Below are 19,588 nucleotides of genomic sequence, written 5' to 3'. Positions count from 1 at the left end.
TTTAGGCTGTGTGTCTGTCACGTTCTTAAGAAGCTTTTAGTTGAAATTCTTAATATTTGGCACAAATCTTCACTTTAAGTTTCATTCATTGCAGTGCTGTTACTGTCTTTATTGTGCTGTGCTGCTCTGGGAGCAGTCGAGCTGAGTGGACTGCTGTGTGAATGGGTGGCACAGCAGAACGAGACACACCTCTGATTGCACAATGCTGCCATATCCTGCCATACACCGGCTTTGTGGACAGGGATGGAAAAACAAGGCACCAAATGAAAATGGCTTCAGAGGATGACCTGTTTGTGATGTGGTGGTTGAAGATCACTGAAACTTATTACAGATGTCAGGTTTTCTGGGTTCTATGAGGACCTGGTTAGTGATCCAGGTTTCTGTGTCACAAGCTTAAACACTTAAATAATGATTGATAGTATTCTACAGTATTTGCAAACACTTTGTTTATGGAAGTTGTTCTGCCCTGTCCTGTTTCTGTTCACACCCTTTTATCAAACAGACTTCTCCCATCAACTCGTGTAAACTGAGGACACCTGCTGGACCCTGCCTGTCATTACAGCCTCATCTCAACACGCCCATCTCTCCCTTCTGCTTCAGTTTGACTGAATTAAACCGACAATCAGACTTCAAACATCCAGACTGAATCAAAGATGAAACAGTGGACTAATAAACAACTTTATCTATAATTACTGTTGCTGCTTGCTAGCTTCTGTCCTAGACCCTCCCCATCCATGTGCACTGAGCCCGCCCCCTCTCCTCTGCTCCAGCCTGGAGGATTCCAGCACATCCAGCAGCAACAACAGACCTGAGGGTAAGGAGAGGGTAAAACTTTCTGTTCTTCTAATAAGAACTACAAAGAAAGAAGAAGTGGGGAGTGCAGGAGCTGACTGTGACAAACCTGCAGATGCTCTGTGAGGTAGGAACATTTCTTACATTTGAAGGAAGGAGGTGACACACCTAACTTTTAGAGTCAATTTAGCAGGTTTGGTGTCTTGATCTCCAGCTAAACCACATACAACTTTAAACAAGTCAGGAAGAAGGAATCAAGTTTTACTATTTTAGAGTTTAGTTTTATCTAAATGCTGAATAGAAGACTGTTTAAATTTATTATGACCCAGTGTGTCTTCTCACCTGTAGTAAAACGTGATCAGTAAGAACTGTGTGATTTTTTTAGTAGAATTACCCACACGCCTGAGTCACAATGGTCCTTATCAAAGCACAGAATTATAAAATAATGTATTATTGTTGTTTTATCATTTAAGGTGTGTGTGTTAAAGCAGCATTTTTATGGCTGCAGCTGGTCAGGCTGTCCACTGCTTTCCAACCATGCTCCTCCTCAGGATCACAAGATAAACCTGAGACGTTGTGATATGATTTTAATCTTTGAACTTATCTGCACTTTTGTGTGCAAACTGCTGGACAGTGTTACATCGTTTAGACACAGGCAAAAACAAAGTGGAAGAATACTGGTTTAAACTCTAATTATGAGGATTTTATGTGTTTATTTTTTGGTATTTTGAGGTAGTCCTGCTCTGTAAATAGAAATGTTGTCAGGTAAACAATGTATGTTGTGCAGTATAAAGGTGCATATAATCAATATATTTAGGTAGAGAAGAAGGTCTAAGTCGAGTACAAACTTGGCTTTTCATATGACCACCATGTGATTTTATCTGACAGTGACTGATCCAGCATTTGTCAACATTTCTGCACCTGAGAGAGGAGGAGGTGGAGGAGGAGGAGGACGAACCATGATTGATCTGAGCCACCTGACGGAGGAGGAGCAGGGTGCGATCATGACAGTGCTGAGGAGGGACGCTGACCTGAAGAAGGCCGAAGAGGAGAGGATCAGGTCTGAATATTTGTCCTTAATCTTCCTTAGGACACTGAGGACAGAGGGATAAAAAGGGGGTGAAGTGTCCCTTTAAAGTTCATGTTGTTGAGCTAATGTCATTTCAGTACTGTACTCCCGTCCCTCTATGTGAGAAGGAGCCTTTGTGGGGTACTCAAAATAATACTTGTCTGCCCATAATGGAATAACACAATAAGAGCTGGGCCGGATACAGACGCTGCCTCCACTGCTGAGGAACCTCAATGAGAGACGACCAATTAGATTACACCCAAGTAGAGGTCCATAGAAACACATCAACTCAACACGCAGGCAGTTTAATTTGGAGAATCATAAAAACTTGCAGTATTTTGGGTGGGGGTGGGGGTCACACATTCCTCACTGTGATCAGGGGATGTGAAGGCAAACAAAAAGCTCACTTTTTCATGCACGTATGCGTCGTTTTAAAGATGGGCTTCATTTTATAAAAGTCAAGAATGCAGAGACACAATGCTCTTTTTCACTGCGAGTTTAATGGAATTGGCCGACCGACTTTTTTTTTTATCAGCACGGAGGAGGCTGAATGCTCGCTGTGTCTCAGCCAGTCTAGTGTAAAAGGATTAAGCCAACAGCCTGTAATAATGTGCTACCCTTTTTTCACATGACCGCCATCAAGTGGGAAGATGAGTCGGAGTGGTCATCTTAAGGCGCAGGAATGTTTTTTGTTCCTCCATCTGATTCAATTTGAACTTGATGGAAATGTTTTTGGAATTCCTCCTCCAGCCGAAACTACAGAATGAAGTGCAGACATATGGTTTTCCTTTAAATGATACTGAATAAGAAACCTTTTATCCTTCTTAAATATGCTTCATGAGATTAAAACCTCATATCTTCAGCATCTCAGAAAGACCTGACGTAGGCCTGTCTGTCCTTTGTCTTCCCTCTGGCTTTATATTTCACCTCATATTTGGAGATGATGGTGTCATATTCTCCATTCAGCTCACCCAGAGCAGTTTTTTTGTGTCACTCCTGGAACTAAGATTTAAATAAAAGATCAATAAACACCGACAGAGAGAGAGAGAGAGAGAGAAAAAGAAATAAGTCCTATAGAGTCTGTTTTGTGTTTTTCCAACAGGAAACTGGAGAAAATTCTGGACAGCAGCACGCAGTCGGACTCAAACCTGAAGTACCTGACAGGGGAGTGGTTTTACGAGGCCAAATCTCGCAGGCACATGGACAAGATCCACGGCTCGGAGATCATTCTGGCCTCCATGAAACAAGGGAAAACAGGTGGTTCAGGTACGTTCGCTCTCAAAATATTTGTTTTTAATGTGAGGGAATGACCCCAGAACTGGTGATTGTGATTGATTAGTTTGTGGACTTAAGTAGAAGTCAGAGATCTGAAGTCTGGTGACCTGGACCTCTGTACTCTGTCTTCATCTTGAAGAAGAGTGAGGGTATAAAATCAAGTGACCAGCAGCCATCACTGCTGTGGGCGTGTTGTCTGCAGTGTTGTCCTGGTGAAAAAGCATGGTCAGCCTCCCACAGTGACTCTTCGTAATGTTCCTCTGTTGCTGTCTCAAAGATCAGTGTAGTCGGCCCTGTAAGAGTGAGACCCTTTTCCAAGTAGTCCACCAGCAGCAGGAAACACAGGCCGCCAGCTTACTTGCAGATGTCACTGATGTCTTTCTGTGGCTTTGGAGACTCTTGTTGTTTTCACTGTGGTTACAAATAGCTGAAGATATCTCTCAGAATCAACCAATCAGGGGACAGATGTGCAGTTTGCAGTAGTGACCGCCCCTCCTGGCCGAGGCTTCCAGCTCACTTCCTTCCTCACCATGCTGTAAGATGGAGCATCCTCCATTAGTGCTGACACCATGTTGTCATCAATGCTGGAATGTAACTGAGTACTTTGTGGTTTACTTAAGTAAAAATACTAGTCCATACTTTAGACTTTTACTCCAAATTACTTTACTTTGTACTCCACTACATTTCTACAAAGTTTTTCATTACTTGTTATCTACACAAACATATGGATTGTGTTGTTTCTATCCAAGAAGTTTAAACCAATCAGGTGGCTCCATCAGCTCCAAATGATAGCAGAGCGTTTGGCAGCAGCAAAGCAGCAAACCAGACTGTCACTGGCCTCCTGTCCTTTGCAGCTAATTGATCCCTAATCCATTGAACATGGATCCAGAGTCAGCCTCCACTGAACTGAGCCACACCGTGAGCGTATTTGAAAGATGTGTTTAAACTCATCGTTGCATTCTGTGTCAGCCTGAAAGGAAAGAGCTGCTGACAGCAATTTACTGGTGACATCTGTAGACAGACGTGTTACCAGGAGCTGTATCTGCATTCTTTATCTAAATGGCACCACCTAGATACTGAGAGACAAATCTTCTACTTTTACTTAGTATATATTTTGCAAGGTAATTGTACTTTTAATGAAGTACCAAGCTTCAGTACTTCCTGCACCACTGGTTGTCATGGACATCCTCAGGTGATCAGAACTGGAGGCTGATTTGTCAATTGACTTCAAACTTTCTGCTAAGGCTGAACTCTCAGTGTAATAGGAGCTGTATCTCCTTCGACCTTTGGTCACACATTTTATTATTGTGTCATTTTTAAAAATGTTGTAGCAGCAGGTTGTATCTTAACAGCTTTTATTTACTCCTCTGTGATGCAGAGGGGTCTCTTAGAACTGATAGATCCAGGACTTCCAGCAGTCGAGGCTCAGACGTGCTGGGTCCACCAAAGCCTGCCAGATGTTTGGAGGCACTGCAGCCACAGGAGACAAAGTAAACACTCTTTTTTTCTTTATCACACATACACCTGTGGGTATATAACATCATAATGTCCTTCTTGGGTCATGTGAGTGTGGCTGAGAGACGGTTTGATGGTGATGAAGGTGTTACCAGCTCCTCTCAGTATAAACCTGCGTGTGTGTTCAGTGTGTCTTGTGACACAGCCTGTGTAAACATAGGTGGTGCTGACTGGTAATATGTTGGTGTTATGTACCCTGCAGCACAGCTACTGTACAGGAACACAGTGTAGCAAAGTGTTCAACTCAATACTGAGCTCTTAGCATAATTACAGCGCTGAGAATAAGAAGTTATTTTATTAGAATTAAATTCTGTGTCAGGAAGTTACTGTCCTGTGATTCTAATTAGTCTGTTATGAACATTTTATTTTTTATATTTGGAAATGTACCACATTCTAAATAAATTGTGGGCATGTGACTCCAATGACGGGTCACTAAAAGATTTTTAAGGAAAATAAAAGGCACAATATTCAAGTTTAAAGTCAACACAGGTCTGTTATAGTACAGTCAATATTTGACTTGGCCGAGCTCACCGTTTTGTGGAGAGGCTGTAAAAGTCTGAGGTATTTGCAGGCTGGTGGTGTCGTGTTTACAGCAGCAGGTTTGCTTGCATCACATTTCCTTTGTGTTGTAAATAATTTCCCTCCTTGTATTCAGCCCTCTCTGAACGCCGTGGTTGGGTAGACATCAGTGTTATTTACGAGTCAGCAAGCCCCAGTCATGCACACGACAGCAGCTGCTGTGATCTTTTATAGTTTTAATGTCTGCTGCTTTATATTAGTGGAATTTTGCTCATGCACAGTTTTTTCTCTATAAGTACACATTTGTTTGCAACGATAATTTAATGAGTGTACAGATGTATGTAGGAGTAAGGCATAGAAATCATCCATCCAACAACCAGCTCCTAAATTTACTGTCCGTTGATGGTGCTGATTTGACTCTTCATGATGTTCTCCTGTTGCTGTCCCAGAGATCAGTGTAGTCGGCCCTGTAAGAGTGAAACCCTTTTCCAAGTAGTCCACCAGCAGCAGGAAACAGAGGCCGTCAGCTTGCTTGCAGATGCCACTGATTCGTCTTTCTGTGGCGTTGGAGACTCTTGGTGTTTTCACTGTGGTTACAAATAGCTGTAGATATCTCTCAGACAGAAACCAACCAGGGGACACATGTGCAGTTTGTTTGTTGTGACCTCCTGGCTGAGGCTTCCAGTTCACTTCCTTTCTCACCATGCTGTAAGATGGCACATCCTCCATTAGTGCTGACACCATGTTGTCATCAAATTTACTGTCCATTGATGGTGCTGATTGGATTGATGAACTTTCCTCATTATTTCAACATAAGGATATATATGTATAAAAACTAATGTAATACAACTATTCACAATGAGATAGATTGCTGCTGTTCATACGGAGCATTCTCTCTGTGAACTGCAACCAGTTTTACACTGACTGTTGAGGAGGAAATGGGATGGATAAAATGTCCCTGATAAAGATCTGCATTAAACTACATGATCTCAGCCTGTTCATCAGCATCAGTGAGGAAATGGCTGTTATGGAAGTGTTGTAGGTGTGATGGTGGCCTGTGGGGCCGACAGCAAGAAGCAACTGTTGATCTTTTAAGTGCATATTCTCTACACACAAGCTGTGTTGTTGTTTAGCAAATCTTACAAAACTTTCCTTCATTTCCAGGGATGCAGATAAAGAGAATCTAAATTCAGGGATCCGCTCTCCAAGGACGGTAGATGCACACGTCTTCCTCATCTGTTTCTTTCTTTGAAGCAGTTGTATTATCATGTTAATCATATGTTCTGTTAATTTTGCTTCCAGCCAAGGCACAACCCTTTTAACCGAGCTTCCCTAATTGTTGTCGAGCCTCCTGAAAATAATTATGACTTATCATCAAGTCGGGACCGGGACACAAAAGAGACAGGTTTGAACTGGAGTTTATATAAACCTGTGAAACAGGGAATGTCACAGTGACTCTCTCTAGCTTCTTTGTTCCCCTCAGAGCCAGCCTCGTCCCTAAAGAATCCCCCAGCAGGTGAAGCTGCTCAGACTTCAGGCTCCATCACATCAGAGGGCTCCTCTGTGGGTTTCAGGCCTGTGCCAAAGAAGAGGACATTTCTCTCCAGACGTAAGAGTAGTCAGTCAGAAATCAACGGCCTGGGGTTGGATGCTCATGTAGGGCCGGCTGAGATCGTTCCTGCCCCAAGACGGAGCTTACAGAGAGGTTCCAGCAGCAGCTCCAACCAATCAGGCTTAAAACATCAAGATGAAACTCCTCAAAAATGTGCAGTCACAGTGTCTAATCAGATCGCTCAGTCCGTTCAGCCATCCAGACCAGCAGATGATAAAACGCCCCAAACACACTCTCTGCATGAAGTGTCTCAGGTTTCCCCTAATACAAGCCTGGAGAAAGAAACAAACACAGCGTCTATACCAAGAGACAGGTCAGTGGACAAGTTTTACCTAGAATCTGTAATTAAACCCCCCCAATGTCCCACTGTCACTCACTACCTGTGGACTTTCAGACAAGCTGTATTCAGCCGCACTGAGAGAGAAGCAACACAGAGGAGTGAAGACGACACAATCAGAGAGCAGACACAAAGAGAGCATGCAGCCCTCAGCATCCCCACCGCCACCACCACTACTACCACCCCAACCTTTCAGGACAACAGCAGTGTGGGGATGGCAGTGAGGCAGGAGGAGCTGAGTCTGCCCCAAAGCACTGTGGGTAAGTCCCAAAGAAGATATAACTCAGTACTTTTCTGTCTTCTGGTTCAATTTTAAGGATTCTGACAATCTAAAGTGGTGAAGTAGGAAGAACTCGTGCATTTTGTTTCACAGATTTGATTTCTTTCCTCAAATCAACCCAGAAACAACAGGATACATCAGCTGCAAATGACTAAAAATGACATATATTACTGCAGCTTCTTAATACAAGGCTGTAAACACGTTTATTTCTGCTGTAAAGTTTGTCTTTCTTTTCTATGGAGTTCTGTGGAGATCACCTTTGGAGGCAGCCTGACGTGGCTGCAGCTTTCTATATTTCTGCATTAGCTGCGTTTCACAGCTTTGTTGCACTCGAACTTGTCTATTTATAGTATTTATGTGCACATATTTGCACAGGAGCTCTGTTTTTATATATTATAATACACAATGCACTTCACTTGCATTGTAACTCCACGATATAACAGATTTACTGTTTTAATTCTGGAAACTTGGCAAGTCCTCTGTGATACATTTGTAAAAAATACTCTGTGACTGTCAAGAAATGTTAAACCATTAGATGCATCATTTACTGCAGGAGCTAAAGGTGATCAGAGCTGAATGTGCAAAGGTTGGTGTTTGAATTTTGTCTTTAAACCCAGCTGATTATGATGTGTCTGAAGGTAAGAGAATATCAGCTGGGTTCATCCTCTGTGCACCATACATTTCATGGCAAGCAAAGCAAATTTAGCATCCCATGTTTCCAATGGCAACAGAGTGTTTTTATAGGAGGAACAATATGAAACTATTTTTAAGGTTAATGTAGCAGTTTGTCACCACAGCTTCTTCTCTCCTTTCAGATCCAGACCCTCCGATGTCCTATGATCTTCACTTTGTTGACAAGCCTGATCAGCACAACCAGAAGTCAAACCAGAAACATGCATTTAAATTATCCACACAGGCCACCAGTCCCACTGGTGAAGAGGGGGACTCCATCGCAAAGGTGTTGGACTGGTTCAGCCGCAGCACAGACAGCAGCGATTGGCTGAAGACCGAAGACACTGCGGCGACCGCGAAGCATGTAGAAGTCAGCAAGTCAAGAGAGGAAGATTTATCAGCTAAATACGCTGTGGATGCTGTAAGTGACAGAAAGAAGGAAACATCTGAAACAAAGAGGAGCCACTTACAAAGACAGACCAATGAGGAGAAGGAGTTTAGAGCAACGGACAGAACAATCAGCAAAGAAGTGACCGAAACGCAGGCAGAGAAGAAGCATTTACAAGACGGGAAAGATAATGTTGATGAAAACCAGCCACCAAAAATCTCTCACCTCAAGTCATTCTGGGAGAAAAGTACTCCAGGACCTAAGATACTGATCGGCAAATCAGTCCCTCAACAAAAACCTGTTGAGTTCTCAGACTCTATCACGACCTCTGTACCAGGAACATGCAGTGTGAAGGCGGGCCATGATAAGGAGGAAAACCCACTAACAGATCATGTAGACTCTCACTTAAATAATCTCCAGCAGGTCAACAATGTGGTGATTAATTCAACCCCAAAGAACAATAATGGCTCCAGTCCCCAGACAGCTGACAGACGAGGCTCAGATGCTGAGATTTTATGCGTAACCAGACTCAGCTCATCAACAAGGCCGACCATCTGTCCAGAGTCTGAGAATGTCAAACCAGTTCCACCACCTGACAGTGCCTCTGACGTGAGAGATCCGCCTGTGCTCCTGCAAGAAGAGTTGTCAAAGACCATGCTGCAGCTGGACCCAGATCTCCAGCCACGGTGCAGTCCGGACTCACGAAATGACGTGCAACTCAAAGAACAAAATCGCAGAGGTTCAAGTGAGGATGTAAGGAGAAGGGACAGTGAAGATAAAAGTGTGACTTCAAAAAGAAAAGACGATGCGTCCTCTAAAGAAAGAACTAACGGTCCTCACTCAAACAGACAAGGATTACCGCATCAGGAAAGTACAGCAGAGAGGATAAAGCAGCTCAAATCTTTCTGGGAGCAGGAGAGGAACAAGCCCGTGTTTTACACCGGCAAGCCTAAAGCTCCCGGAGATGGTAAAGTAGCCCGCGGCGCCAATCAGGCAAAGCTGAATAATAGATTTACAAAGTCAGAGTACGATCTGAGGTCGATTGGAAATGACTCAGGCAGCGATGAAGAACAGAAAAATCATCCCAATTTCACTATTCTTCCATTAAATCAGAGATTAGACAAGACACCTCAGAGTCTGAGCACGAGCCGGACACAATTCAACACCCTGCGTGAGTTCTGGGACGAGGCCACGTCCGACTCTAGAGCTCCGTTTTCCTTTGACAAACCCAAAACCCCCAAAAGAAAAGAGTCATTAGGTGGCCAGCTTCCATCTCAGGAGATAAAGAGTGGCGACTTGGAGACCTACCGCTTGTCCACCACAGTGGAGAAAACAAGACCAGCTGGCCTGAAATCATCTCAGAATCGATCACAGTCTCCACATGACAGACAGACGGGGTCAAGAACACCAACCGACAGCAAAAACAACCTGCCTAATTACATGTCAGCCGAGGGCGGGCAGCAGAGGCAGACCAGGCGGAGCTCTAAAGATGCCAGCAGAGAAGAGAAGCCCACAAAACCACAAGGCAGCTCCGGAAAAGAGGTTCGCTCTCCTAAGAGCAGGAAAGACAGCTTTGGAACTTCAAGCGGCCGTGAGAATTCTCTGCGTCGTGCCACCAGCATGTTCGCTCTAAGCATTCCTGATGAAAAGGATCAAAACCAGCTGACCATGGACATCAGCCCCGTCCACTCTCAGAGCAGGAAACAGAGGCTAAGCACTGACAAGGGCGCCATGCTCAGAAGAGCCTCAGAGGACAGCGAGACTCTCATTCCACGTGCACGAGCGTTCGTTCCCAGAGACTACCGTCATTATCTGGGGATGACAGACAAGACAAGCGTCCATACCTCACTCGCCCCAACTGCGAAGAACACAGAGCCCGAGATCAAGTCTGGGTACGAGCTGGACCTGGGCTGCCCGGTGAGGACCAGCACCCCGGTGAGCTCAGAAGATCGTTACGGCAGGAAGGCCGTCAAGACGAATCAGCAGCGGCCCCTGTGGGCGAACTACAGCGGCTCAGACACTGGACAGGAGTCGTCTGTGAGCAGCACGTCAGAGACCTGGTGCAACTCGAGGAACAGTTCCAACCGTGAGCATTTTTACAGTGTAACACAAAAACACACGGACAAACCAGTTCCTCTCTCTTTGTCAATGATAAACTAAATAAACGTAGTTTATACATGAAGTAAATACAAGATTTTACACAAGTATCATGAACTGGGAAAATGTTTTGAAGAAGTAAACCATCAGTGAGCACACAGATCCTCTCCTCTGTGCAATCTAAGCAGACATATTCTTAATTTGAAGGCCTGTTATGGAGCAGAGAGCTGCTGCAGACTGTTTGCAGACTCGGGGACAGTTTACTGTCACCATGGGTTGGTCCCACAGTATCCTTGACGCCGTGTCCGTATGACCAGAAGCAAATCTCTGTAAACAGCACCTGCAGTCAGCTGCTGTGTTTAGTTTGCGGGCTGGGCAACACACAGTTCTCACATGAAGAACAAATACATTTCATCAACCTACAAAATGAGCCGTCTCTTTACTGGGATACGTTTAGAGTATATTTGATTTAACTACATTTGCTGGTTTATTTAAAGTAAAATATATTTCTGTTGTTTTTAGACCAAAATAATACAATAGCTAATACTGTATAGCTCAAAATAGTAGCTCAAAATACCAATTTATTACATAGACTTTAATTTATAAAAAGAAACTCTGCCCTTCAGTGAATATGTCTGAAAGTGAATGACGTGTTTTCTTCCAGGTGAAAACGAAGATGACGATCTGAATCCTGTGAGGAAAGCGCTGCGACGAGCAGAAGCACGGCCTAAAAATATGGCTAAGAGCATGGAGGACATCACAGCGTCCTTATCGCCACGTGAGCATGTCCTCAAGTCAAAATATTCTTCATGCTAAAGTCTATTAGATGATTGTTTTTACTGTTTTTATCACAGGACAAGAGAGAAGACCGGATCCTACCGCCGACCTCAGACGCAGCAGTGATGGTAAAAATAATGCCCATTCCTTTTCATGACGGGTGTTTTCTGAAAACATATTAGTAAATATTTGTATCTTCTGGTTAGCTTCATCCATCCCATCACCTTCATCGTCTTTGTTTTCGGATCCAGACCACCTGAAGAAGATGAGCAAATCAGTGCCTTCGTTCTTACAGAAGGAGGTAAAACTGCATCTTTAAAGTCCGGGTGGACAAAGGCCGCTCTGCATCCCGACTGTGCACGGAGCTTTCTGTGCCTGCTGTCTGTGTTTCAGGACGCTGGCCGAGACACTGACTACATCTATGAGGACAGTTACCACCGAGGACGACTAATGACTGGCAGCTCAGGGACTAATATCAACAGCTCCTCTGGCATGGCGTCTGTGTCGTCTGTATGTTTAAACACGGCAGCGTGCATCGTTCCGTTACAAGCACGTTTCCCAGCAGACGCTGCTGCTCCTGAACAACACTGCTTGTTGTCTGTCAGAATTAGACTTAGTGTCACATCACACAGTCATATCATTGTAATATACTGTTTGCCATCCTGTCTGTGTGTGCTCCTTAGCTAAGTGGAAGCGTCATGACCATGTACAGCGGGGACTTTGGGAGTGTGGAGGTTCAGGGAAATATCCACTTCTCCATCAACTACGTTCAGAGGCTCAGAGAGTTTCACATCTTTGTTTCTGAGTGCCGGGACTTGGCTGCAGTCGACCCAAAGAGGGGCCGCTCAGACCCGTGAGTGCCGCTCACAAGCATCACTATTTAAGTTCACCCTGTAAACTTATATTATTTGCACTGTTGTTGTAGAAACATCCATTTGGGGTCACGTTGATGGCTTTATGCCTAGATTCAGGCTGAAGTGACATTGTTCCATCAATGCTGGCAAGTCATCCTGTTACCACCAGCACCATGTTTACCAGATGGGATAGATCCAAAGACTGGAATGCAGTGTCATTCTTTCTTCCAACATCAGCCTTCTCATTTAAGACAAATAATTCTGTTCTGGTCTCATCTGTCCACAAAATATTTTACCAGTGGCCCTCTGGTTTGTCCACATGATCTTTAGCAAACAGGCAGCAGTAATAGAATAGAATAGAAATACAGCAGCAATATACAGACACTCAGCATACCAAACACATTCCTCTAATGGTAAAACAAATCTGTTTGAAGATCAGGGAGTTTCTTCGTTCAGCTCTGCTGTGCATTAAATTATTCAAACATTAATATTAGCCTTGTGTGAAGGAGGCCTTTAAAACATGTTCAAATGTACAGTGTAGTGGGTGAAACATGTTTTAATGCCAGGTTTGTTTTGTTTTTTTTAGATATGTGAAGAGCTACCTGGCTCCTGACAAAGCTAACCTTGGAAAGAGGAAAACATCTGTAAAAAAGAAGACGCTAAATCCAACTTTCAATGAGATCCTCCGTGTAAGAACAAGAGAACACACACACATACACACACACAGAAATGTTTCCCACACACTCTTCTTCCTTGTCTTGCAGTATCGCGTTCGCATGGAGTACCTCAGAACCCAGACGCTCATTCTCTCTGTTTGGCATCACGACACCTTTGGCAGGAACAGTTTCCTGGGAGAGGTAGACGTGGATCTCTCTAAGTGGGACTTTGACCACACCCAGATGAATTACTTAGCTCTGAAAGCAAGGGTAAAAAGAAAAACACACACACACACAAAGGCGGCTTTATTGGCCTGTTTCTCATCATACCATAGCTGTTTATTTAAGAATATGTGCAGCCTGTTGTCATTTGTTTCCTGAATTCTTTATGAGATATTCTGGATGTAGAGTTTTCTCTGTTTCAGACTACACCCACTCTCGAGCTGTCAAATGGGCGAGGAGAGATGAGACTCGCCATACGTTTCCTGCCACAGATCACACACAGTGAAGGTCGGCTCACAGTCTAATCACACTAAATCATGTACTCACATTTGGCAGTAGGGTTTTTTCCACTTTGCTTGTATTATAACCAGCTGTCTTACATTTTAAGACCCGCCCCTCATTTTGGACCACTGTACCTGATTTCTGATTTATAACTACATGTGTGCACTCGTAGCTTCAGCTCTTGTGATTTTCACCTCTTTCCTTTGTTACATAATCTGAGAGGAAATGTGTCAAGATGGCGGCCATCTTGGGCACAAACAAACTGTAACTTATACTTTACTGACCACAGATTATTTTCTGCAGTGATGTCTCATCACTTCTTTACAGAGTGCAGTTAGCGTGGCAGGAAGTAAAACCTTTGTAGATGATGTCTACACAGAAATCACACAAATGTCCAGATCTAACTTACCTTTGTGTGTCTTTTCTGTAAAGGTGTAGTTAAAGACAGTCCCAACAGTGGAGAAATTCACATTTGGGTGAAAGACTGCAAAAACCTGCCTCTAATCAGGGCCACCCTTGACCCGTATGTTAAGTGGTAAGCGCAGCTAATTTGTCAGTGTAACTGTCCCGTTGTGCCGTTTAACATGTTACCTTCCTTTTCTGGAGCTTTGTGCTGCCGGACACGAGCAGGAAAAGTCGGCAGAAGACACGCGTGCTGCGGAGGACGGTGGATCCGGTTTTCAACCACACGATGGTGTATGACGGCATCAGAGAGGCTGATTTAACAGAGGCCTGCGTGGAGCTCACCGTCTGGGACCGAGACAGGCTCGCAAGCAACCTGCTGGGGGGCCTGAGGCTCGGAACAGGAACAGGTACCGGTCAAAAAAGAGGCCTACAGTCAAAACTTCACAGATGTTTTCAGTGACAGCAGAACACTGACAGGTACTAGAATGGACATGTTTTCAGTGTTTGGCTGTGTGTCTCTGCAGGCAGAAGCTACGGAGCCCTGGTGGACTGGATGGACTCAGGTCCCTATGAGGTGGCGCTGTGGGAGCGTATGATGGCCGCTCCAAATGAGTGGGTGGAGGGCGTGCTCCCACTGAGAATGCTGAACTCTGCAAAGACTGCTTTTAAATAGGTATACCAAACTACCAAAACACTTTATATTTTTTAGGTAAATTAAATATTTTAAAGATTCAGCACAGTGATTTAAATTCACTCAGATAAAGATAAAAAAACAACAACAACTCAAAAGCACTGGAGTGGCTGTAATATTAGAGGAAGTCACTTAATATTCAGGATCTTAGTTTAAACTCTTCTTTTCAAAGAAAAGGGGAGTCAACAGAAAATAGAGAGTTTTTTAACCAGCATCAAAACACTCATGAGATGTAGACCTGCTTCATTGCCAAACGGTGGGTAATGTGTTTTTCATTGCACTGGACCTTTAAGAGACATTTCCCTACAATATACCTGCTATGTCTTCTCAGACTGTCATTATAGCTTTTATTTAAGCAGCTACCAAACATCCCGGCTTCTCAGACTAACACTTATTTTTGACAGTATTGTTATAAATTTGATGGAAAAAACAAAAAATGTTGCACTTAGTTATGTTAACCACAAGTGGGATTAAAGAATTCAAATGTTGTCTTATTTTTGTGTGATATACACATGTTGCAGATTTTTGACTGTGGCAGCTCCAAAATTCACGATACTTACTGTTTGAATCACATGTTTGATTTTATACTGTCACTCAGGATGAACTAAAATCACTGACTGTCATCAGAAATGTACATACTACACTACACTCATGTTTAAAAAAAGTGTTAGCATGTCAACACAAACACTACACTAATGTTTATTTTTAATAAATCAGAGCACAGTACAGTGCAAGCGAGGGTGACATGTTTTCAGATGGAGAGCCAGACCATTAACATGACATGGTAGATAATCACAGCCATCACACTGTAGCAGCTCAGCGGTGAAACCCCTGTGTGTAAGGGGGGAAAAAGAAGATAAGAAGGTCTCCTCGTGCAGAAATTAGGATTAGCATTATGTGTATGAAATTTTGACAGTGACATTTGACCTTTCACCAGCAAGTTATAATCATTAATTATCATACAAAAAGGTTTACATTCTATATTTAAATTGTGAGTTACTGCCTGTAACAGACCTGCTATTGTATCAAAAGGCACATCAGCGCTCTTATTTGCCACCATGATGGCGGGCGAGGTAACTGTAGAGTCCGACTTCTCTGTTCGGGCCCCCCACTGCTGCTTCTCACAATTCTGCAGAACATCAGAGACAACAGAAAGTCACATTAACACACACTGCATGCACTGGTGCCTCTGTTTCCTGTGCTCATTGCTTTTCTCAGAAAAGTTCTGCCAATGTGCAGTGAGGACTTACAGGTAGCAACATGCTGCATGTGGACTCCTCACACAGTGTGGTGGCACAGTGCACATAGAAGGTGGAGACGGTCAGATTATTGTGCTCCACAAATCTGAAGGTCTCGAAGGAAAAGTGTGCCTCCTGGGACACCCCGTTAAGCTCCACCTTAGTCTGTGCATTATGTGAACACCTGGGTTTAAAGAGAGAGCGGTTTATCAGTGTGAAATGCGTTATATGATGGAGTCACATTTATGAAACTCACCCAACAAACAGGTCGTAGTAGTTGTCGTAGAAGGGTTGTGGAGTTGGAGTTGAGTAGCATCTGTCCAGCAGCACATAGAAACTTCACAAACAGATATGAAGTATTATTTCTTATGAGTGCAGCTCATGGAAAACAGGAAAAGTATACCACTCTAACATAAGTCCATTTAACGTGAAGATATGTATGTCAGAGGGTAGATATAGTGCAGTAAGTAAGGTTAGGAAATAAGCAATGGCCACAGACTACACCTGTTCTGTGATAATGTCAGACATTATCACAGAACAGGTGTAGTCTGTGGCCATTGCTTATTTCCTATATAGGTGTCAAGTCACAAGCAGCATCTACCAGGTCAGGGAAATAAAACTCACACTGCAATTCCTCCTCTGACCTCTGGGGGGTGTGCTTAAAAAAAATATAAGTAATCTCTATAGACCTCCATGTTATGTCCAAACAAAGAAACTTTTAGTTTGGTTTCTACTGTTAGGTTCTTTTTTTTAACAGTACAGATCACTCACTCGTTTTAATTATATTAAGAATTAAATTTGCATAATAATCTGGGATGACTGATGATTTAAGTGCTAACAGTGATGACAAAAATCATCAGTATCAGAGGATTTCTTATAAGCTGACTCCTGACAGTAAAGTTAAAAACATATTTTCCAGACTTTCAGTACCTGTCTGTTAGATTGGTGGCTGTAACTGCAACATAAATCCTTGTGTGCAGGCTGAGCCCCGTTTGTGGGATTGTCAGCACTTCTTTGTGTTCTACATCCTGCTCCACAGAAATGACAGAGAAAGAACAAGTCAACAGCTAACTGCTGTTTTCCTTTTTTTTTCTTTCAATCTGACACTTACTACATAGAGCCTCATGGACAGTGCGTTGATGAAACTGCTGTTCATGTCATTTATGGCAGAATTCACTCCAGATCTGCATCATATTAAAAAAAACAAATACAGTCATGGCATGTAACAATGTTAGGATCAATATGTGCCGGTGAGGTGTTCCATATCATACTCACACGCTCACTTCAGTGCTGTTGAGCACATACTGCAATGGGTACCTGCAGGAGAACCTGTATGAGATCTGTGGGCGATAATTGATCACACCCACAGAGGGGTTGATGGATGTAACAGAGCCAGAGATGTTGACAAATTGGATACTTGAGTCAGCAAACACTCCGCTCCCAACCTCATCAGTTATCTATTGACCAAAAAAAAAGGTGCTTGAATGAAATGAGTCAAAAAATTAAACGATGTCTCATCTTGTAAAAAGTACCCGGAAGTTATTGGCGCATGAAGAGAGGGCAGATTCATTTATAGGAAATCTGAACTTTAACACTGGTGGAGTTGCGGTCCAGTCAGCCCGTCCAAAACACTCAGGTTTGTTGTATTGATTATTCAGGACCATCAGGGACTCGTTGTAAAGAGCGTTGTACATGGGGCAAATATAGATGCTCAGGTCCATGCTGTTGGTGCCACAGACCACAGTGATGTCCGAGTTGTCTGCAAGAGGTAAATATAAAAACTGTCAATAAAAGATTTGATCAATCAAACCAAACTAAGGCTTTCTTTGTTTGGACATGTTTTTTTAAGCACCCCCCCAGAGGTCAGAGGAGGAATCACGAATATATATATATATATATATATATATATATATATATATATATTGACAGTTTGATTGACATATAAATGTATATACATATAAAAGCCACAAACCTGGTGGTCTGTTTGTGTCACTGGTGATGCAACTGTCTGGCATCTGGGCATCCGTCCTCAGAATCAGGCCAAGCTGGCACACAAGGATGACCAGCCTCAGTATTATCAATGTTGACCTGTGTCAAAAAACATCAAACAGCTTACAGCAGCTTCCAACTGAAGTCCTTCAAATGTAGGTATGTTGTTATTCACACTGCATTAGAACAGATAGTAAACTCACCGGTGCGTCGTCATTTTCAGTGTGGTTGTCTCTTTCCACATCTCTCTGCGTTTATACTGTAAAATGAAAAGGTGGAGAAGAAAGAACCTCATCAGATAACCAGTAACATAAGCAGGGTGTCAACATGAAAGCATACAAAAGATGTTTATCTGCTCAGTATCTGTAGCTAAACAGTGGATTGATGAGACACGTCTGTCTCCAAGGATGCTCTGAACAACAATCAATAGGGCGTGCCAGTGTTTTTCTTTTGATCTCTTTATGACTAATTTTGTGGTATGGATTATTAAAGTGTGTACTCTGTATACCCCTTAAACATGTAGTGTTGAAGTCATAGCATACATAACGTGAAAACTTTAACATTTGGTAAATATGTGCAAATCTATGAAACCATGCAGTCTGTGTCGGTGCTTTGTGAGTATACAGCATCATGTTGTGTTTTATAATGTATGCAGGTGGTGGATCATTTTGGGAGGATTTAGATAAAATAATTTGTTAAAGTTGCTCTTGGTTTGATCATGTAGCGTGTGATAACTTGCAGTATCACCATATTGATAATTTAGTGTAAGATTTCTGAACTGTGTTTTGAGTCAAGTCACAATCAAAACAAGAGGAAATAGGAAAAAAAACTCTAAACATCAAGCGAAGCCCTATGGTGTAAAACTTGTTTTATTATGAAGCAGAGTCAAGAATCATAAAACATCTTTAATGTCATTATGCAAGGCACAACAAACCTTTGTCAGCAGCTCTTGGCTTAAGGAACACAGTGTGAAAACAGCACATTTAACATATGTCTAAATAAATATAAAAAGAATAAAGAGTATCAGTGCAATTAAATCTTTAAAGTGACCGGCAATAATATATTGTACATATTGCAGTCAAAGCAAAAATTCCCATCTTCTACTAGCAGGTCAAAGGTTTGAACATCTGATTGATGAATTTGCACAAATCTTCATCACTTAAATCAGTGAGGATCACTGCAGCTCCTCAGTTGGGTATGTGATCTTGATCTTGACAGCTTTCTGATTTACTAATACAAGGGTGAATGTCTGAATCACATTTTTGCAATTGTAGCACCCATCTCAGAGTGTGAGCTTTGTGCTACCCCCACACCCCCGCTCCTGAGTCCTTGCTATTTTGATGTGCACACACACACAGTCTACACACTGTCGGTGTCGGGTCGGTGGATATTTTTGGTATTTTCATCACAAATTTGTCCCATTTGTTGGCTAAAACAACCACTATGCTAGTTTTACCAGCACATTGCCGTCCAGTCTTATCTGACATCACAATGCAATGCGTTGATGGGTAGCGGGGGTGTGGTCATTAGCCAATCAATGACAGGTGTAGGCTGCATGGCACATGTGGGTGCTGGGCAACCTCTGTCTATATTTACACCATAACTTTTATTAAATGAATCTTTCTATGATAGAGGCCTTTGTGATTTTGGACTCACAGTCAAAATGTAGGAGCCAACACAGAACATTGAGGATTTTCATTGATCTTTACCGTATTGTACTGAAAAGATGAGACACAGTCTTGTCTGTTCAGCACAGTGATTTAATGTTTTTATTGCCTCTAAATGAATTCTATAAACACACCAACAAAAAACCAACAAAAGATGGCAGAACAATCCATATTTTAGACCTGTATAACCTACACAACTACCCAACTTCATGTCACCCAGTTATTGAACATTTGGCAGGTTCAGTTTCTTT

General features: G+C 42.8%; 2 protein-coding genes across 4 annotated transcripts; one reads left to right on the top strand and one right to left on the bottom strand.

Annotated features, from left to right (window-relative positions):
- Positions 1-790: 790 nt before the first annotated feature.
- On the top strand, positions 791-15,255 carry sytl2b (synaptotagmin-like 2b). Of its 3 annotated transcripts, none has more exons than XM_028419402.1 (20): positions 791-919; positions 1,681-1,852; positions 2,964-3,127; positions 4,515-4,626; positions 6,335-6,383; positions 6,473-6,575; positions 6,654-7,095; positions 7,177-7,379; positions 8,215-10,545; positions 11,221-11,334; positions 11,411-11,461; positions 11,540-11,634; positions 11,727-11,843; positions 12,017-12,186; positions 12,774-12,876; positions 12,952-13,113; positions 13,269-13,353; positions 13,780-13,882; positions 13,954-14,159; positions 14,277-15,255. In XM_028419402.1, the coding sequence occupies exons 2-20, from the start codon at positions 1,752-1,754 to the stop codon at positions 14,423-14,425; spliced, it is 4,860 nt and encodes a 1,619-aa protein (XP_028275203.1). In that variant the 5' UTR covers positions 791-919; positions 1,681-1,751; the 3' UTR covers positions 14,426-15,255. The 3 variants fall into 3 exon arrangements, with proteins under 3 accessions (XP_028275203.1, XP_028275202.1, XP_028275204.1); XM_028419401.1 differs by having other exon boundaries at positions 6,636-7,095; XM_028419403.1 differs by lacking the exon at positions 11,727-11,843 and having other exon boundaries at positions 6,636-7,095.
- On the bottom strand, positions 15,195-17,887 carry LOC114445128 (zona pellucida-like domain-containing protein 1). The gene is made up of 10 exons (XM_028420090.1): positions 17,874-17,887; positions 17,654-17,769; positions 17,214-17,440; positions 16,957-17,138; positions 16,796-16,865; positions 16,612-16,712; positions 15,938-16,018; positions 15,694-15,865; positions 15,458-15,572; positions 15,195-15,274 (listed from the first exon to the last, which is right to left on the bottom strand). Exons 1-10 carry the CDS (start codon positions 17,885-17,887, stop codon positions 15,195-15,197), a joined length of 1,158 nt encoding a protein of 385 aa, XP_028275891.1.
- Positions 17,888-19,588: the final 1,701 nt, after the last annotated feature.

This window comes from Parambassis ranga, chromosome 13 (assembly GCF_900634625.1).
Source record: "Parambassis ranga chromosome 13, fParRan2.1, whole genome shotgun sequence".
Lineage (NCBI taxonomy): Eukaryota > Metazoa > Chordata > Actinopteri > Ambassidae > Parambassis > Parambassis ranga.
The sequence above is the reverse complement of the archived record's forward strand: the minus strand, read 5'-3'. Positions and strand labels throughout refer to the sequence as shown.

Excerpts from the sequence above, each read along its gene's own strand:
- sytl2b (XM_028419401.1), top strand. The coding sequence starts at position 1,752 with ATGATTGATCTGAGCCACCTGACGGAGGAGGAGCAGGGTGCGATCATG. Across the intron at positions 6,576-6,635 it reads CCGGGACACAAAAGAGACAG|CTTCTTTGTTCCCCTCAGAG; the intron begins GTTTGAACTGGA and ends GACTCTCTCTAG. Across the intron at positions 11,335-11,410 it reads CACAGCGTCCTTATCGCCAC|GACAAGAGAGAAGACCGGAT; the intron begins GTGAGCATGTCC and ends TTTTTATCACAG.
- LOC114445128 (XM_028420090.1), bottom strand. Across the intron at positions 15,866-15,937 it reads TACTACGACCTGTTTGTTGG|GTGTTCACATAATGCACAGA; the intron begins GTGAGTTTCATA and ends CTTTAAACCCAG. Across the intron at positions 15,573-15,693 it reads CATGCAGCATGTTGCTACCT|AATTGTGAGAAGCAGCAGTG; the intron begins GTAAGTCCTCAC and ends GATGTTCTGCAG.